At 36.2% G+C, this 15,115-nt stretch overlaps 1 protein-coding gene across 2 annotated transcripts in view; it reads right to left on the bottom strand.

The window, feature by feature from the left end:
• GALNT2 (polypeptide N-acetylgalactosaminyltransferase 2) overlaps positions 1–15,115 on the bottom strand; it is a 98,296-nt gene that overhangs the window by 32,367 nt on the left and 50,814 nt on the right. Inside the window, exons 2-3 of one of the 2 annotated variants that reach the window (XM_074818508.1) lie at positions 10,726–10,816; positions 4,969–5,122 (exon numbers count right to left, since the gene is read on the bottom strand). In XM_074818508.1, the coding sequence (XP_074674609.1) occupies positions 4,969–5,122; positions 10,726–10,816 (245 nt within the window). The remainder of the gene's footprint in view (positions 1–4,968; positions 5,123–10,725; positions 10,817–15,115) is intronic. The other variant, XM_074818509.1, reaches the window with a different exon arrangement.

Genomic DNA, 15,115 nt, shown 5'->3' with positions numbered 1-15,115 from the left:
TTGTTTGCAGGTGAGATTATAATCAACTTCTCTTCTGCCACTTTTGGTAGTTGTCTCAGTACACAACAGACTAAGAAGTCAGTGTCAGATATAGACAGGTTCAGAAAAGTCACCAGACCATCATCACCGCAGTATGTTGTAAATACCTTTCACACAACCGAGTATGAATGCTTATTTTACGTTAAAAGCATTCAATAAATCTAAGCAAATGAGCATATTTTCAATGAAAATGCACAGGTTCACAGGCTACCATATGTCTCCTCTTTAGAATGGCACGGGTCCACTTTTCCCTTTATTTTTAAAGCTCCTGCAGTATCCTGGTCTTGCTCATAGATAAAAACAGTTTTCTATTCTAATGAGAAGTTGTAAGGATTGTACATTCAGAATTTGAAAAACAAAGGTAACTGTGACAATGTTAAGCCAGCTAAACACAGAACCACATCCTTCCAAACAATAAAGATAATGAAATAAAACATCCCATCTATTTTTCATCACCTCTAGTAGCCTGAAATTAATATATTAAGGAAAAAGAAGCAAAATCCAAGATAATTCCTGCAGGACTACATAAAGTTAAGCTGTTTTAATTCACTGACAATAAACCTAAAAAAGACACTACTCATTGTATTAGAAAGTAACAGTACTAGAAAACATCGTATATTGAGTTTATGCTGAAAGCAGTACAGTCTGACAGGTCACAATACTGACTGCCATTCATATAGTAACATACACAAGTGATGTATTTCTTAACATACCCTTTATTTAATATTAGGGGTAGAGTTTTAACAGGCCTAGTTGTCTTCAGAGGGGATATACCCAGTTAGCGTACACCTGTAAGCAAATTCAGCAAGTAATTTTGTACTCTGTGCAGTATTAACCAAATTATCTTTTAAGGGAAGAGAGATAAGTTACATTGTTACCTAAACTTCTAAAACTAGGCCTCTGCATATATAAAAGACCTCTCCATAACTGATTAAACATCTGCGACACGCGTCATAAACCACTCAACCTTCAACTTCTTGGAATCAGAGTGAGCAGCAATGCGCTTCTTGTCCTTGCCCACCCTACAAAATCCCAGGGACCTGCAGTGTTTTCAATAAAACACATCCATAACATTGCACATATTAGCACTTGCCATGAAACAAAACATTATTGTGCCATGGTGAGCTCACTTGCTCTGAAGAAACACAAAGCCCATGCCAACCCTACAATTGCTATGTCAGATTAGCAAGCCCTTATCTAAGTTTGTTTCTCAAATGGTGGGCATACAAAATGGCTTCATCACTAGTGCCCAGTGTTGAAGCAATAAATCACAAACATGTATGCATTCCTGGAAAATAAAGAATTAAGACCTTCTCTATTGTGAGCTTCTGTCTGTTCATCTAGACAGCTACAAGACATTCAGCTATTATACACCAAAGCCTATGGTGCCAAAAAAGATACTCTTTCTTTCTGCAAAATTCCAAATTGCCCACAGAGGACAAGCCTACTGTGCATGCAGTTATCACATGAAGCACTTGCATTAGAATAATTTTTAAAAGTCACATTAAACTTATACTGATCTCTTTGCAGAAGAGAGCACTTGAGTCAGGGCACATCTTAGGGTGGAATTAAGGCAATGAAGCCTCTCAATTTTAAGAAAACTCAAGAGCACTACTGCATATTTCTGAGGGAGAAATTAAGATTTTTAGACTTCCAAATAAAACTGGAGGAATATTTCACTGAGTATTTCTGCTCTCAGCAGAATTCAAAAAATCCCTGCTTTAACTGACTCAGTAGCAGTCCTCCTCCTACTCTCAATAGTGCCACAGTTAAGACTCAAAGAAACAATGTCATCACTTTTGGCACGGAGATTAGACTTTTTCCTCAAGTTACAGAACTTAATTTTGCTCACAGAATGAGAAAATACATTTGGATAAAATAGAACTTGAACTGAAAACTTCAATCTAGACCTTCAATGCATACCATAGGTCATTAAAATCAGTTAAAACATGAAAAATACAATTTTTCCCCCAGAAATTTGAGCTACCAGACTAGTTCATATCATTAACAAGTTTTCTGAAGCCTCCATGGTTTGTTGAAACCACTTTTTGACAGAAATGTCCACTTTAACCAGTGCAAGGAGAACATCCATCTCAACAGATATCTGAGTACCAGAGAGACAGGAAAGCTTGTTTCTTCTCTACTTAAGAATAAAACATGAGTGTGAGGTCAGAAGCTCCTAACAGTTGTCGAATGAGAAAGAAAACATGGTTTAGTCCAACTGAAGTACTTACCAGTAATTCTCAAGAAACATCAGGTAAGAGACATGATAAGAAACCCCTGGTCCGAAGTAAGTGTGGTAAGCACTGATCCACAAAAAACATGGAGTATTTCACCCTTCCTCCCACTTGAGAGACTCTTTTACACTGACAGGAAGACAGCTCTGGAAGTTTCTTATTACAACTGTGATACTCACTTTCTGGATCTCCAAAATCGACTACGACAGGGATAGCTCTCAGTTACACGTCATAAACAGACTGCAACAGAAGGAAACCCAGAGGTTTCTCAAAGCTGTTGGAAGTGGCAGTTGTGAGAATCAGCTGGAGTGAGAATCTGCTTTCTTGCTCAGACTTCCTCTCTCTGCTTCCTTTCTTATGTTGTATCTGCCTGTTTCTCACTTTTCCCTTTTGCTTAAAATAAAGATAAGCAGCTTAAACAGACTAACCAAAGTGTTTTCTAGTACTGCTGTCAGGCTTTCACAAAAAGCAAGTAGAAAACTTTGGTCTTAACCTGATGATAGTAAAATTTTGTCCAATGCAGAAAACACTAAACAATGTAATATTAAAGAGATGCATAATTACACACACATTTATATATCTGATATAGAATCCCAATCTAAACAACCTAGACAACTTAGCAAATAAATAGTATTATTATGTGGTTAAAGCCAAACAGCCTCTTAGACACATCAATACAATTAATAAAAAGTTGCTTAAGCAGAAATAAGTATTTCCTCATACAAGTATCTTTTCTTAAAGAAAAAGATCATAGCAGCTCCATAAGAGATCTTAATCCAGTTGCCTCCAATTTTATTGAAAATAACATGCTTCCAAGTGTAACATATTCTTCTTCCTATGGTTATTGCTCTTTCCATTGGACAGGTCCCAAACAAGTATTTCATCTGACTTTTTCCACTTCTGCAGTGAACGGCCTTGCCAAAATGGAAGGAAAATTAATTGCAACACGGCAAGGAAAGCATCATTGACTATTTGCAGGAATGATTGCTTCAGTTTGGGGGTTTTTTGGTTGGTTGGTTGTTTTTTTTCTTTAAAGAGACAACCATTTACAGACTGATGGACACTTAAATCTGCTCCATGGGAAAGTCTAAGTAATAATCACGGCACAGATACAACCTTTTCCCAGAAACATCTCTCTCTATTGTAGGGTTCTTTTCCAGCTCCATTTAGTGAAAAAACCTAGGCAGGTCAGCATATAATCACAACACTGACAGTTACAACAAATACAGCCACCATAACACAATTTGTCTCCTATCATCTCCCTTATTTAAGTTCTTCTCAAAGGATGGCATTTGTCTGTTAGACACACCACCACCCTCCACCCGAGGATATTAAATATGTAGAAAAATTCCAAATTCAGCTTATCTAAATCATAGAAGCTTCTAGAAGTTGGTGGCTGAACTTTGCTCCTGTGGAAAAAGTATACCTGGTCTAAAAAGTCAGAATACGGTTTTTGAGAAAAAAAAAAAGTATGTGATGAAGAAAATTCAAAAGTAATTTTAAACTCCTCAGTATACCACGGGCATTGTGCTTTTCACAGTTTTCACGGCAGCAAGTGAAACACCAGATTCTTTTTACTTTCCCATTCAATTAATGGCAAATTATACAAGACTGGCTTTACTACAAATCATCTGCTTAAAAGAACCTAAACCCATGCTATTATACAAGAGATTTAAAAATGACACAGTAAGTGTCTGAGTTTCTATACAAATCTCCTTCACTGTGCCATTCCTGATTAAAGAGCTTTATGGAGAAAAAACAGGCACCTTTTTCTCTCTCCCTCTGGTGTCTCCTCCAGCTTCTTCTATCTACAAAGCTGCGAGTGTAGTTTCATCATAACTGCAGAATTAGTCAGGCAAATTAACTATACACAGTTGGCTAATTTTATGCTTTGAGACTACGCTTGCCTAGTTTTTGAAAGCATGTTCAACCTGCTTTTGTTATTTTTAAGTTACAGAAGTCCTAATGAGCAACTGTCATTTTAATACTAATCAATTCTGCTTAAACAAGATTAGTGCAAATCATGCAAACCCTTTTAAAAATGAAAGTCTTCTCTACCCACAAGAAAATAATATTCTTCTTTAGCCTGAGGTGTTCAGTTTCCTGAATCTGCACAAGCAGCCTGACATAGCAAAAGTTTTTAAGCATCTGAAGTATAATTCTGTCCTGTGTTCACCAGGGTGTGCATAAACGGATTCCTGTAGGTCTGGAGTTGACTTTTGTCACATAGAAGAACAGAATCACAGAGCAACTGAGATCGGAACACGCCCCTGGAAATCTTTTAGTCCAAACTCCTTGCTCAAGGCAGGGCTGGCTACAGCAAGCAGTGCATCAGGCTTTGAATATCGCTAAGCCTGGAGACTTCACACCCTCTCTGGGCAACTTGCTCTCACAGTGAAAAAGACTTACAAACATAGAAACCAAGAAAAGCCATCAGATAAAGGGAAATAAAAAGAGACTGAAATGCAGCACCAGTCTGGATATAGAATACACATTGATGGAAGTCATGGAAACAGAAAAGCTTGAATAAGAACAGTGAGTTAAAGAACAATGCATCAAGGATCACACCACAGTTTACTGTTCCTGTCATTTCGAAAGTTGGAGAGCTGCTTTAGAAAAACCACCTCCTGCTTAAAAGCCATAAATACAAAAAAGTTAATCCAAGTCAAACACAGCTCAGTTTGGCACTTACTGATCATGCCTAGTGTCAGGAATGCTTCGGTCCATTCGCAGTTTGTCACTTTCTACCTGATTGAATTTATTGCGGGCATATGGATCCTGACCAGATCGCACCACGGTAGCACCGACATAAGCATCCTGATCAAAGTCTTGCCACCGAACTTTTCCTACAATTAAAAAACAAAAACAAAAAAAAGGAGAATATATAATTTAATCTTTGCAATTTAAAGAACAGCATTCAGCAATACAAACATAACTGATGAAATAGCTTGGTTTTTAATTTTGCAACAAAGTAGTTAAACCTCAACAGTATTGTTAACAGTGTAACATCAACAGTCACTTTTGCATATTAAGTTCCTCTAGAACACCGTGGGAATTAATATAAAATTGAACAATTTTACAGATCTCAGTTCACACAAGTAATCATCAGACCATGCTTCATCTTGTCCATTTTGTTTGTTGTTTTTCTTAACCCCAAGTACCATAATTTCCATGTAAAAAAACCCCTCCACATATCGACAGATATATATATATATATATGGTAGATGATCTAGTTATAAAGTTATCCAAATAACATTTATTTTTTAAGAACCAGTCCAGACTTCAAAGACATAATTTAATTTACTGTCTCATTACATAAGTAAAAACACAGTTATAATCAAACCATTTGAGGAACAGGCCTTTCAGAAGTACAAGACATTATTCTCAAAAAACAGCATTTTATGTAGGCAGAGCACTAGATCGCTCTCCAATACAATGTAACTGCAACCTCCTTTACAATCAGAACTGATTCACAGATTAACCTCTCTAACAAAGACTGTGTTATTATGTGACTGGTTGTGGCACTAACACAGAAAAGTAGATTAGCATCTAACCATCAGGAATGAAATTTCAGGACTTTCACCATCTTCAGGTGTAAAACAACAGTATAATATATACCAAATGTCTTAAAACTATCAATTCTTACCTCTGGTTGAATGTTTACTTTTTTGCCTATTAACAGCCAAACCTACACTACCTACAGCAAGGTAGTACTACTACCTACTTAACTCAAAATCAGAGCTCAAGTTCTAATGCAGTACAGACATTCTTGTTTTAACACGGATGTGTACAAGAATCTCCTGCAAGCATGTTGTGGTGAACACAGCGTGTTGTTGGCATACAAGAAAAGATACAAAGCAAAAGTCTTTTGGGGTCACTGTTTATTACAGATGAGAGGAGTTAATATTCATTGTTTTCATAATTAACATACAAAGTTTTTGAGATACTTTGCATTAAGTTCAGTAAGTAGCAGGTTGCAGAGATGTCACTCCATTCAAGCCCAGCTTTTAGACAAATAATATAGTTCAGGCATATCCTAAACCAAGCTGCTATGCATTGAGGGAATACTACTCTAACAGCTATTAACAAGAGCCAGAAGTTGCTCAGATGTTTCAAGGTTTGCCTTTGCTCCATCTCTCAAACTGCACAGCATGGAAACTAAGGCCTCATTTACAGCTTTCTATCCACAAGCCATGCTCCAGCTACGTTGCGTTAACTCCTGATAGAATATTCTGATATTGAAAGAACACCTTCTGTCATTAAACAAAATAATTGTCTGTTGTTTAACCAGACAAATACCACCAACATGATTAAAAATCCTCTATAATCTCAGGATCACCCGAGGAGCTCATCTATGAAAGCAACTTGGACCCAAGATACAATTTGGTTATCAGATGGTAGTGGAGGTTGTAAGGCAAAAATATCAAGACTGGTGGAAAGGTGGTTTTGGGTTGGTTCGTTTGTTTTTAAGAAACTTCCAACATTGAAGTAAAGTCGCAGAGTATTAGAAAAGTGCCCATATTTTTGGATTACTGGTTTAAGAGCTAGCCAGTTAATACTAAGAAACTATTTTTACATCTGAGTTACCATCCTAAATAAGTTAAAACATGTACACACACACAGAAGCCTGAATAAGACAGTTAAAAAGAGATGACATAACATTTAATAGACACTTGGTGTAGCAGCCCAGAGGGGAAACCATAGGAAAATAACTGAAGGAAGAAATACAGATTTTCAAATTCCAGTTACTGAAAGAACTCTACAAAGGAAACTTTCCAGCTGTTGTTGGTAGTCCACAGACTGCCAAGAGTTTTTCTTGGCCTTTCCAAATTCTTTCTTCAAAGTATTTCCAGGAACTTACTTTGAAAACAAGTTTACACCTCAGCAAGCTACCACACTACAAATAACCCAATACAGAGTTGTTTGCAAAAAATTACACCAAACCTCACTTGCAACAAAACTAAACAAAATGCAGAGTGGCTTGATTTAGGAAACTGGAAAAAACAGCAGAGATCACCAGATCATTTCCCTGTATAACTCTCCGCCTCAGCGTTTCCCAATGCTTTTGCAGCCTCCTTGGTAACTAAACTATATTATCACCCTTGCTTCTAATTTATAATACAGCTTCTATCTGGAACATATGTTGAATATTTTCTGAAATACAGGAGATGTCATGTCACTGCTTTTTCGGACTAAAAATAAAGATTTTAGTGCATGTTACAAAATACAATCTACATTTAAAATGCGCTTCCCTGGGGTACACAAATAGGAGCGTGTTTTATTTAATTTCTTCTAGGGAGTTAACTGGCTCTGTAGTTTCCTGAGTTTCAATTACTTTGCCAGGTGGAATGAGTATCAGAAAACACAACTACATTATTTCAAATTTAAATTAAGCAAGTTTGTAACTTCATATTCAAGTAAATGTGTGTTTATCTGTACTGAGACCTAACAAGACAATAAATTAATCTTTTAAACTCAACAGTAAGTGAACTGCAGTTTGCTACCAGAGTCAAAAAGAGAGAAAAAAACCATAAAAAAATATCACTGAACCAGCTAAGAATCTGGAACCAGAGTATGCTGCAGTACTAAATTTGGTTTTGCCAAGAAGTGCTTATTTTACAGGCTGTTCTGAGCCTGAGAAGCTGAGTAGAAACAAGAAAAAGGTGAAATGTAGTGAAACTGCTTCTTTTTGTTCCATATATTTCCCAGCTCTGAAGTACTGGAGAAGACAGTCAACAAAAATAGTGCAATTCACTGCTATTATTTTTAATAAGCTGGTTAATTTTAAATAGTAAGCACATTTTGACTTTTTTTCCTCTCTAATAAATAGCTGTTTTTAAAAATTAGTGCTAGTTTAGTACATTTTATTCCATTCCAGTTTCCATCCAAGTAGAGCTTGATATAAATCATTTAAAAATGTATCATTTATGATTTTCCAAGACTTTAAAACCAGCAAATGCAACACTAGTCCAGGAATCAGAGTAAATTTGAGAAGACAGGAGACCACTTCAGCGGGCTAAATTTCCTGAAAAGCAGTGACAGCCCACAGAATATAAGAACAAGTGAATTTGGTTTCAGGAGCCAGGAAGGAGGCAAAGCCTGGCTCTGGCTACAGCAGACAGCCCTGACAACCCTGTGCAATATGGATCAGATCTATTAGGGAAGAGACAGATAACAGTAAAAGCAGCTCAAAGTGAGATAGCAGATGAAAAAAGCATAGCAGACAATTCTGCATGCAACCAAGCAGCAGGCAACAAAGAGTAGGAATACATGGATACAAAATCCTCTAAATAGCTTGCACTCCCCCATACTGACTCAATACAGATTAAAAGCAGTAGGATACTCAATATAAATATGATTATTTTGACTTACAGGCACTAAGAGATTCCAGATCTTCATTAACAAAAAGATGTTAGAGTAACTGCTAAAACTCCTATCGTTACAGAGAACTGGTTATACAGTTTTGCTTTAGTTATCCATGTAGACAGTTCAGAGTCAGCCTTTTTAACTACAAGAGGTAACATCGCTATTTTCACAAAACAAGAAATACTTTTGCAGCATATAATAAAGTCACCAAATGACAAAGGATAGATACACTCTGATGTACAGAAGGTAAAAAAGTGTAATCTTTGTATAAAGCCATTTTATAGATAATAATAATAAACTATTCCTTAATTCTAAGAAGTTCTGAAAGATACTATGCTGCATAATGCTGAAACCTAAACTACAGGTCTCCTAACGTCAGTGGAAAAGCAAGAAAATTTTGAACAAAAGCCCTCCTAAAATTTAATCACTTTGCTTTAAAACAGTGCAAAGAATCTGCAGAAATATGAATTCCAAGCTTCACTGCCATAAGGATTCAAAAGTTTGCCTACACAAATTAAAAATAATCAGAACAGTGATTTAAGAGTGGGTAACTTCGCCTGTGTAGCCTTTGATGTTTGATTCAAGACTCTCGTACTACTTTGCAGTAACAATTCTCCTGCCTGTTAAATCAAGCCATAAGAGATTACTAATCAACAGATGAAATGAAAAAAGCCCTGACCTGCTCTACACTTAATTTTAATTCTAGCTTCAATACTTCCAATTTCTGGTATCTCTCCCTTCTTTTAATACTCAAATGGCTACTTAGGGCCACTGGGAAGGGAAGGTCTTAGAGGAAATGTATAGGGTTTGGCCCAGAATACATAAGCATTCAGAAAAGGGAACATAAGAATAGTAGCTGGAAGGTGCAAAACTGGCTGGCCTACAATCCCAGTAACAATATTTGCAGAGAGTTCTGTTAAGGGAAAAACATACTTGGAAAAATCTGCCAGAAACCAAGTTAACTAAGCCAGGCTCTTCAACTTTTTAGGATTTATTTCCTAATTCATACACAAAAGTAAAAGTTTTGCCAAAAAAGCATACATACATAACCAGAGTCTTGTCTCCCCTCTCTGGAAAGCAGCTAAGACAAGGTAGGCCAAAGGATACAGGAAAAAAGCCATGAGTGTCAAACAGCTTATACTGTACCACAAGTCTAAGACTGTAAAACAAAAATCATACTTCACACGTTATTGGGGATGGAAGTTTCCCGCTGGTTAAAGGAATGTTTAACTTGGTTAGCTCTTTCTTTAAGACCGCACAGTGTTTCAAATGTTTGTCTAAGACAAATTTGGAAGCCAAACATTAGGATTAAAAGAAGAAGAGTAAAAGCTGTCTGATCAGAAGTTGTCTGCCCTGTATGGTAAAGCTTTCCAATACAGTGTAAAATATTCAAATCCGTTTTACTATTTCTGTATTCCTTAGTACATCAATTCTAGCTATAGACTAAATCTCACTGATGTGAAACAGTTAAGCAGCAAGAGAAGTTTATGGAAGCAGTCATGTGAAATTAAGATTCCTTAACACTGAATTTTCCTAGCTCACCCTCAAGGCATAAGACCATTTCACTCAAATGAAACAAAAATCACGTTGCTCTGTTATTTGCCAGCATGTGACAAATACTGAGCAAGTATGAAAAAGATAAGGTACACCATCAGCACACTCAGGAAAAACTGCCACATCAAAAGCTAGACAAAACTAAAAAGTATGAACCTTGGCTGAATCTTCAGTTGGAAGCACAGTCCCAAAGCGACCTGTTTGTTGCCTGCCAACATTATTCTTTGAGAGAAATGGACTGCTTTTCTACCAGAGGCTTTTACGGCACCTCAAACCTACTGCAGAACAATACAAACATACTAGCAAAGAATCACAGTCTCTATGGTTTTAAATGCAAAGGAGCAGTGAAGCAGGTAAGATTTAAGGAAGCTGAAGCTTTAAGAATAGAGAAGTACATATTGCTAAAATAACTCTAGCACTTTCAAACTACAAAGAATGATTAGAATCGGAACTACTGCTGTGTTTTATGGCTTTCAAGGATAAATGTTTTATGGCTATGGATCTTTCATAACAAACATTACTGCAATACCTGGAGGTAGCGTCTCCACACTTTGTGCTTTGTCCTCCCCATCACTGCCACGTACGTCTTTCCTTTTGGGGTCGATATCATTTGGGTCCTCCTGAAAAAAGTACATAATCTTTAAAATAATTTCCTTAATTGATTTAATTTTGTGTTTTCAAGGCAAACAGTAATAACTAAATTTTGTGGATTTTAAGCTTGTGAAGTGGTCCAAGAGAGTTAACTTTGGATTTTAAGAGAAAGGATGATTAATTTCCTCCATTACTTGAAAAACATAAAAAATGGAACAAAAATTTAAGACAGGCTTTTCCATTTAGTTTATGCAGCAATTCTTATTTGGGAAAAAAAAATGTTTAAGAAGGAAATGTAATAGGAAAGATGGAATAATTTTATTTATTTTTTAAATCAGTAATACTCAAATGAGCAACGCAGGCAAAAAGATTAAAAAAAACCTGAAGAAAGCCCTACTCTGGCAAGGAACAGACCAAACAGGAAAGTTATCTGAGAAAGAGAAGTCAGGTTACCTAGCAGTTATATCCAAAGAGGCAGCCTTCCTGTTGGAAAAAAACCTTCCAAAACATCTTCAAGTTGCTATTTTCATGTGTTCATTTCAGTGGTGCTTATTCTGGGCTTCACAGGCAGCTCTGCTGGATTTGCAATTCCAGTAATATTGATAATACCCATTTAGAGGTGAAAAAAAAGTTTCATCTCCCCGCTACTCCAATTTCCAACATTTATTCTGAATCTATAAACCTCATTTTTCTTTCAACAACAAAAGCCCCACCATCTTTTATGTTCATTACCACAAAAATACAAAATGTCACCCTGAAATTATCCCATTATGTATTTAGAAGAAGCAGAGAAGAGGATAATTTTTTTAAAATTAAAAAAAAAAAGAAAATTAGCAACTGTATGACAATTTGCACACTACACTTAGCCAACTGATTTAAGTGCCATCAGCTTCTGTTTTTCTTGCACACTTGCCAAAGGAAATTCTGTTTCCTTTTCTACATCTGCATTGAAGAAGTCCCAATATAATACTGGTTTTATCTGCACAACCCTGCTAAAGACAACACCTTTACCGCCATCATGTAAGAAGATGCGATACTATGCCTATACTAATAAAGTAAGTGCCCCTAAAAACATTACCAGGCACTAAAGCCAAGCAGTGCAGAACAGTTTCTATCTCTTCTAGGAATCAGTCAATCTCCAGAACAGGGTGATGCATACTGTACACTGTCTCTGCCACCCCAGCTCCTAAGCCCCAGCTCAGAGTTCTTTGGGTAGATAGTAAGTAGTTGGAACAGGCCAAACTCATGTTGGGAAACATTTCAACCACAAATGATAGCATTTCAGCATGTCCCCACATGTCTGAGTTTTCTAATGTAAATTCAGCTTAAGTGTCTACATTAAGTAACCACTAATATTTGGAAATATGTTGAAAAAAGACATCAGATTTCTAAAATACTGAAACACAAAACTGAATACTGATGCTTTTTTGTTATTGTTAATCATTTTCAGATAAAAACAACCATATAAACACTAAATCAGTTAAAAAATTAAATGCTACAAATGCATGTTTTTCATAGCATCATGCATCGAGGTTACCAGAGAGAAGGAATTTGTCCAGATTCTTATACTACATTTCACCATGTTAGTATATGCCTTAGGCCACTGGGCCTTGTGGAGGTCAATAACTTCACTTAAAGAAAGGTTTAAGGCAACAAAAAAAACCCAAAACAAAACATACACCTCAACAAACACAACACATTTCAAAAAAGTTATCATGGCTCATGCTGGTCTGGGAGATTATCTGTCACTATGCAGAATACCACCAGCACATTGAAACAGAAGCTTTCTATGGTTCTAGAAAGGTGTATTTCACTAGTTATTTGGCTTTGTGCACCATTTTAAAAATTGCAACACTACAGAAACTCTTAATAAGTGCAAGCATCAACTGTAGCTGGAGGAAAAGTCTTCAGTAAGAATGTCAAGTTTTGCAAAATTCCAGGAAGCTCTTCACTATTCCAAATTACAGTAACGAGTCTAAAAAAAATACCTAAGTTGAAAAATAAATGCAAAACATCTATTAAGCAATCAAAAAAAGTTGCAAGAATTTCTCCTGTAATTAACCAAAAACTACTGAGTGCTTCCTCATTCTCTCCCTCCCCTTTAAATCTTTAGGGGAAAACTCTGCCTTCCCATTGATCCTTCTAGCTGAGAAGCATGTCATGAAGCACAATTATTTATCAAGTTCCTTCACTTTGGGTTTTGTTGTTGTGTTTTGGTTTTAATAAACAAACTACCAAAGGCAAAGCTAGATTTAGAGATCTTATAGCTAAATGCCATTTTAAATTCTTATGAATTTGAGGGTTCTAGGAAACTACTTGGGTACAGCTTTCAGACAGTCTGAGGTGAGCCAAGCTGCCAAGATGAAAGTTTCCATCGCAGATTGCTGGATGTTCAACTTGCCTCCTTGGACTCTCTATAAAACAGTGCAGCAATGGGAGAGTATGGGATATTAACCTCTAACCTTTGTGCCCTAGATAAGGGCTTTGTGGTATTTTTCTTTTCCAAAAGAAGTCTTATTATAATTATTAAAATAGACTATTCAGCTAAAACTGATGTTCTGTTGTAAGCACTGTCACCCAATAAAGCATTTGGAAAGTATATGTGGGAAACCCATGCCTTTTAGGGGCAAACAATACCTTATATCCTTTAGAAAGAACTCAAGTGCACAAAAGGAGAAGAAAGCAGACATTAAAACCATAAATATAGCCCCTTTCTTTGCATCTCTGTCTGTAAACTGCTTCAGCATGTTAATTTACTGCAATACACGAATGAATCATATGGTCAAATGACACTCCTATGTTGTCATCATCACAGGACAGAGTTGCTTTTTCAGCTTGCTTGAAGTGAAACAAACCCCTAACTTCTAATGTGATCTTTAAAAGCCACTTGCATTTGATGAGTAATCTTCTTGGTGGAAGATAACAATGCTTGAAAGTCATTCATACAAAAAGCTAAGCTTAAGGCAAGATTGAAAGCAGCTGAAACCATTTATGAGGAGGCACAGCTCTTTAATCATGAGAGCACAAGAGATGATTTAATGAATAAAAATTAAAAAGAAAAGGCTAATGCCTTTTCTATATTAAAATACTATTAATACTTTAAAATACTATTTTCCTGACATACTAAAAAAGCTGACAATATCAAGCTACAAGCTAAATATGTAAATGCTGTAAACACAAGGACATTTGTTTATTAAAAAATGAGAAGGTAGCTGGCCAACTAGCATAGGCACTAACCAAATATTAGATGCACATGGAATGCCACTAGAGTAACACATTTATGACTGCTATTCATGCAGTTATTTTCTTGGGCCAGGACACATATAGCAACATCAAGATAAGCACATTCCAGCTATAATGCACACGTTGCAGGGATTTGGCATACATTAATTTTACACATCATGTCACTGCTTCCCATTAATCCCTGATTCAGTACCAGATGCGAAGAAATAAAATTTGACACCATTCAGTGGGTAATCTTACAGCAGTATTGTAGTAATATTTTAGATGTACCAAATAAACCTAAATCAAATATAATTTTTAAATTCAAATACCTTTGCTACTCCAAAAGCTCAGAAGTTAAGGTGATGTACATTTACTTATCAATTTGTTAAAACATTCCTTGTAAACCATAACCAGAATTGATTATGGTTAAATTGAATAAATTTGGGGGGTTTTAGGGGGTTTTTTAGGTTGATTAATCACTGAAGTGCAGCAACTTTTTGTTTCAGGATACAGTAAACTCTCTATGTCTCAGCCCACATCAGTTTATAAACCTTGCTATTACCACTTTTCCTACTCAACTCACCCACTCCATTAAGACTACCCTGTAGATTGAACTTGAGATGTGACAAAGATGCAACATGAAACTCCCGTTTCAAGAACTAGACTTGAAAAAATTGTTTCATTAAATGATTAGTTACACATTTGCAGCTGCTCTGACTGTGCAGGGAAAGGGAAGATGAGGTAATACAAACACAAAGCAAGATTCAAACACATTTTTACAGCATTTCTACACATCTACAACAAGACACAATCATATTCAACAAGAAATTTAAGACTGGTGCCATTTGAGTTTAGAAAGCTGTAATTATACACAGATGTACATAAGTGGATAATTTCATTACTTAGATCTTCCAGACCACTTATCCTTCTGGTTTTGGTGTATTTGTTCGCATTGAATACTATATTCCTTACAAGCGTTGCAAAGCAATTAGCATTCTGTCAATTGTTATTTCACTTGGCACCAAAAAAAAAAAAAAAGATATTCAACTGCTCTAAGTCCCTAGGTATTGCTCCTATATAAAAACCACTTAAAACCACTACCG

Source organism: Strix aluco, chromosome 3 (genome assembly GCF_031877795.1).
Source record: "Strix aluco isolate bStrAlu1 chromosome 3, bStrAlu1.hap1, whole genome shotgun sequence".
NCBI lineage: Eukaryota > Metazoa > Chordata > Aves > Strigiformes > Strigidae > Strix > Strix aluco.
The sequence above is the reverse complement of the archived record's forward strand: the minus strand, read 5'-3'. Positions and strand labels throughout refer to the sequence as shown.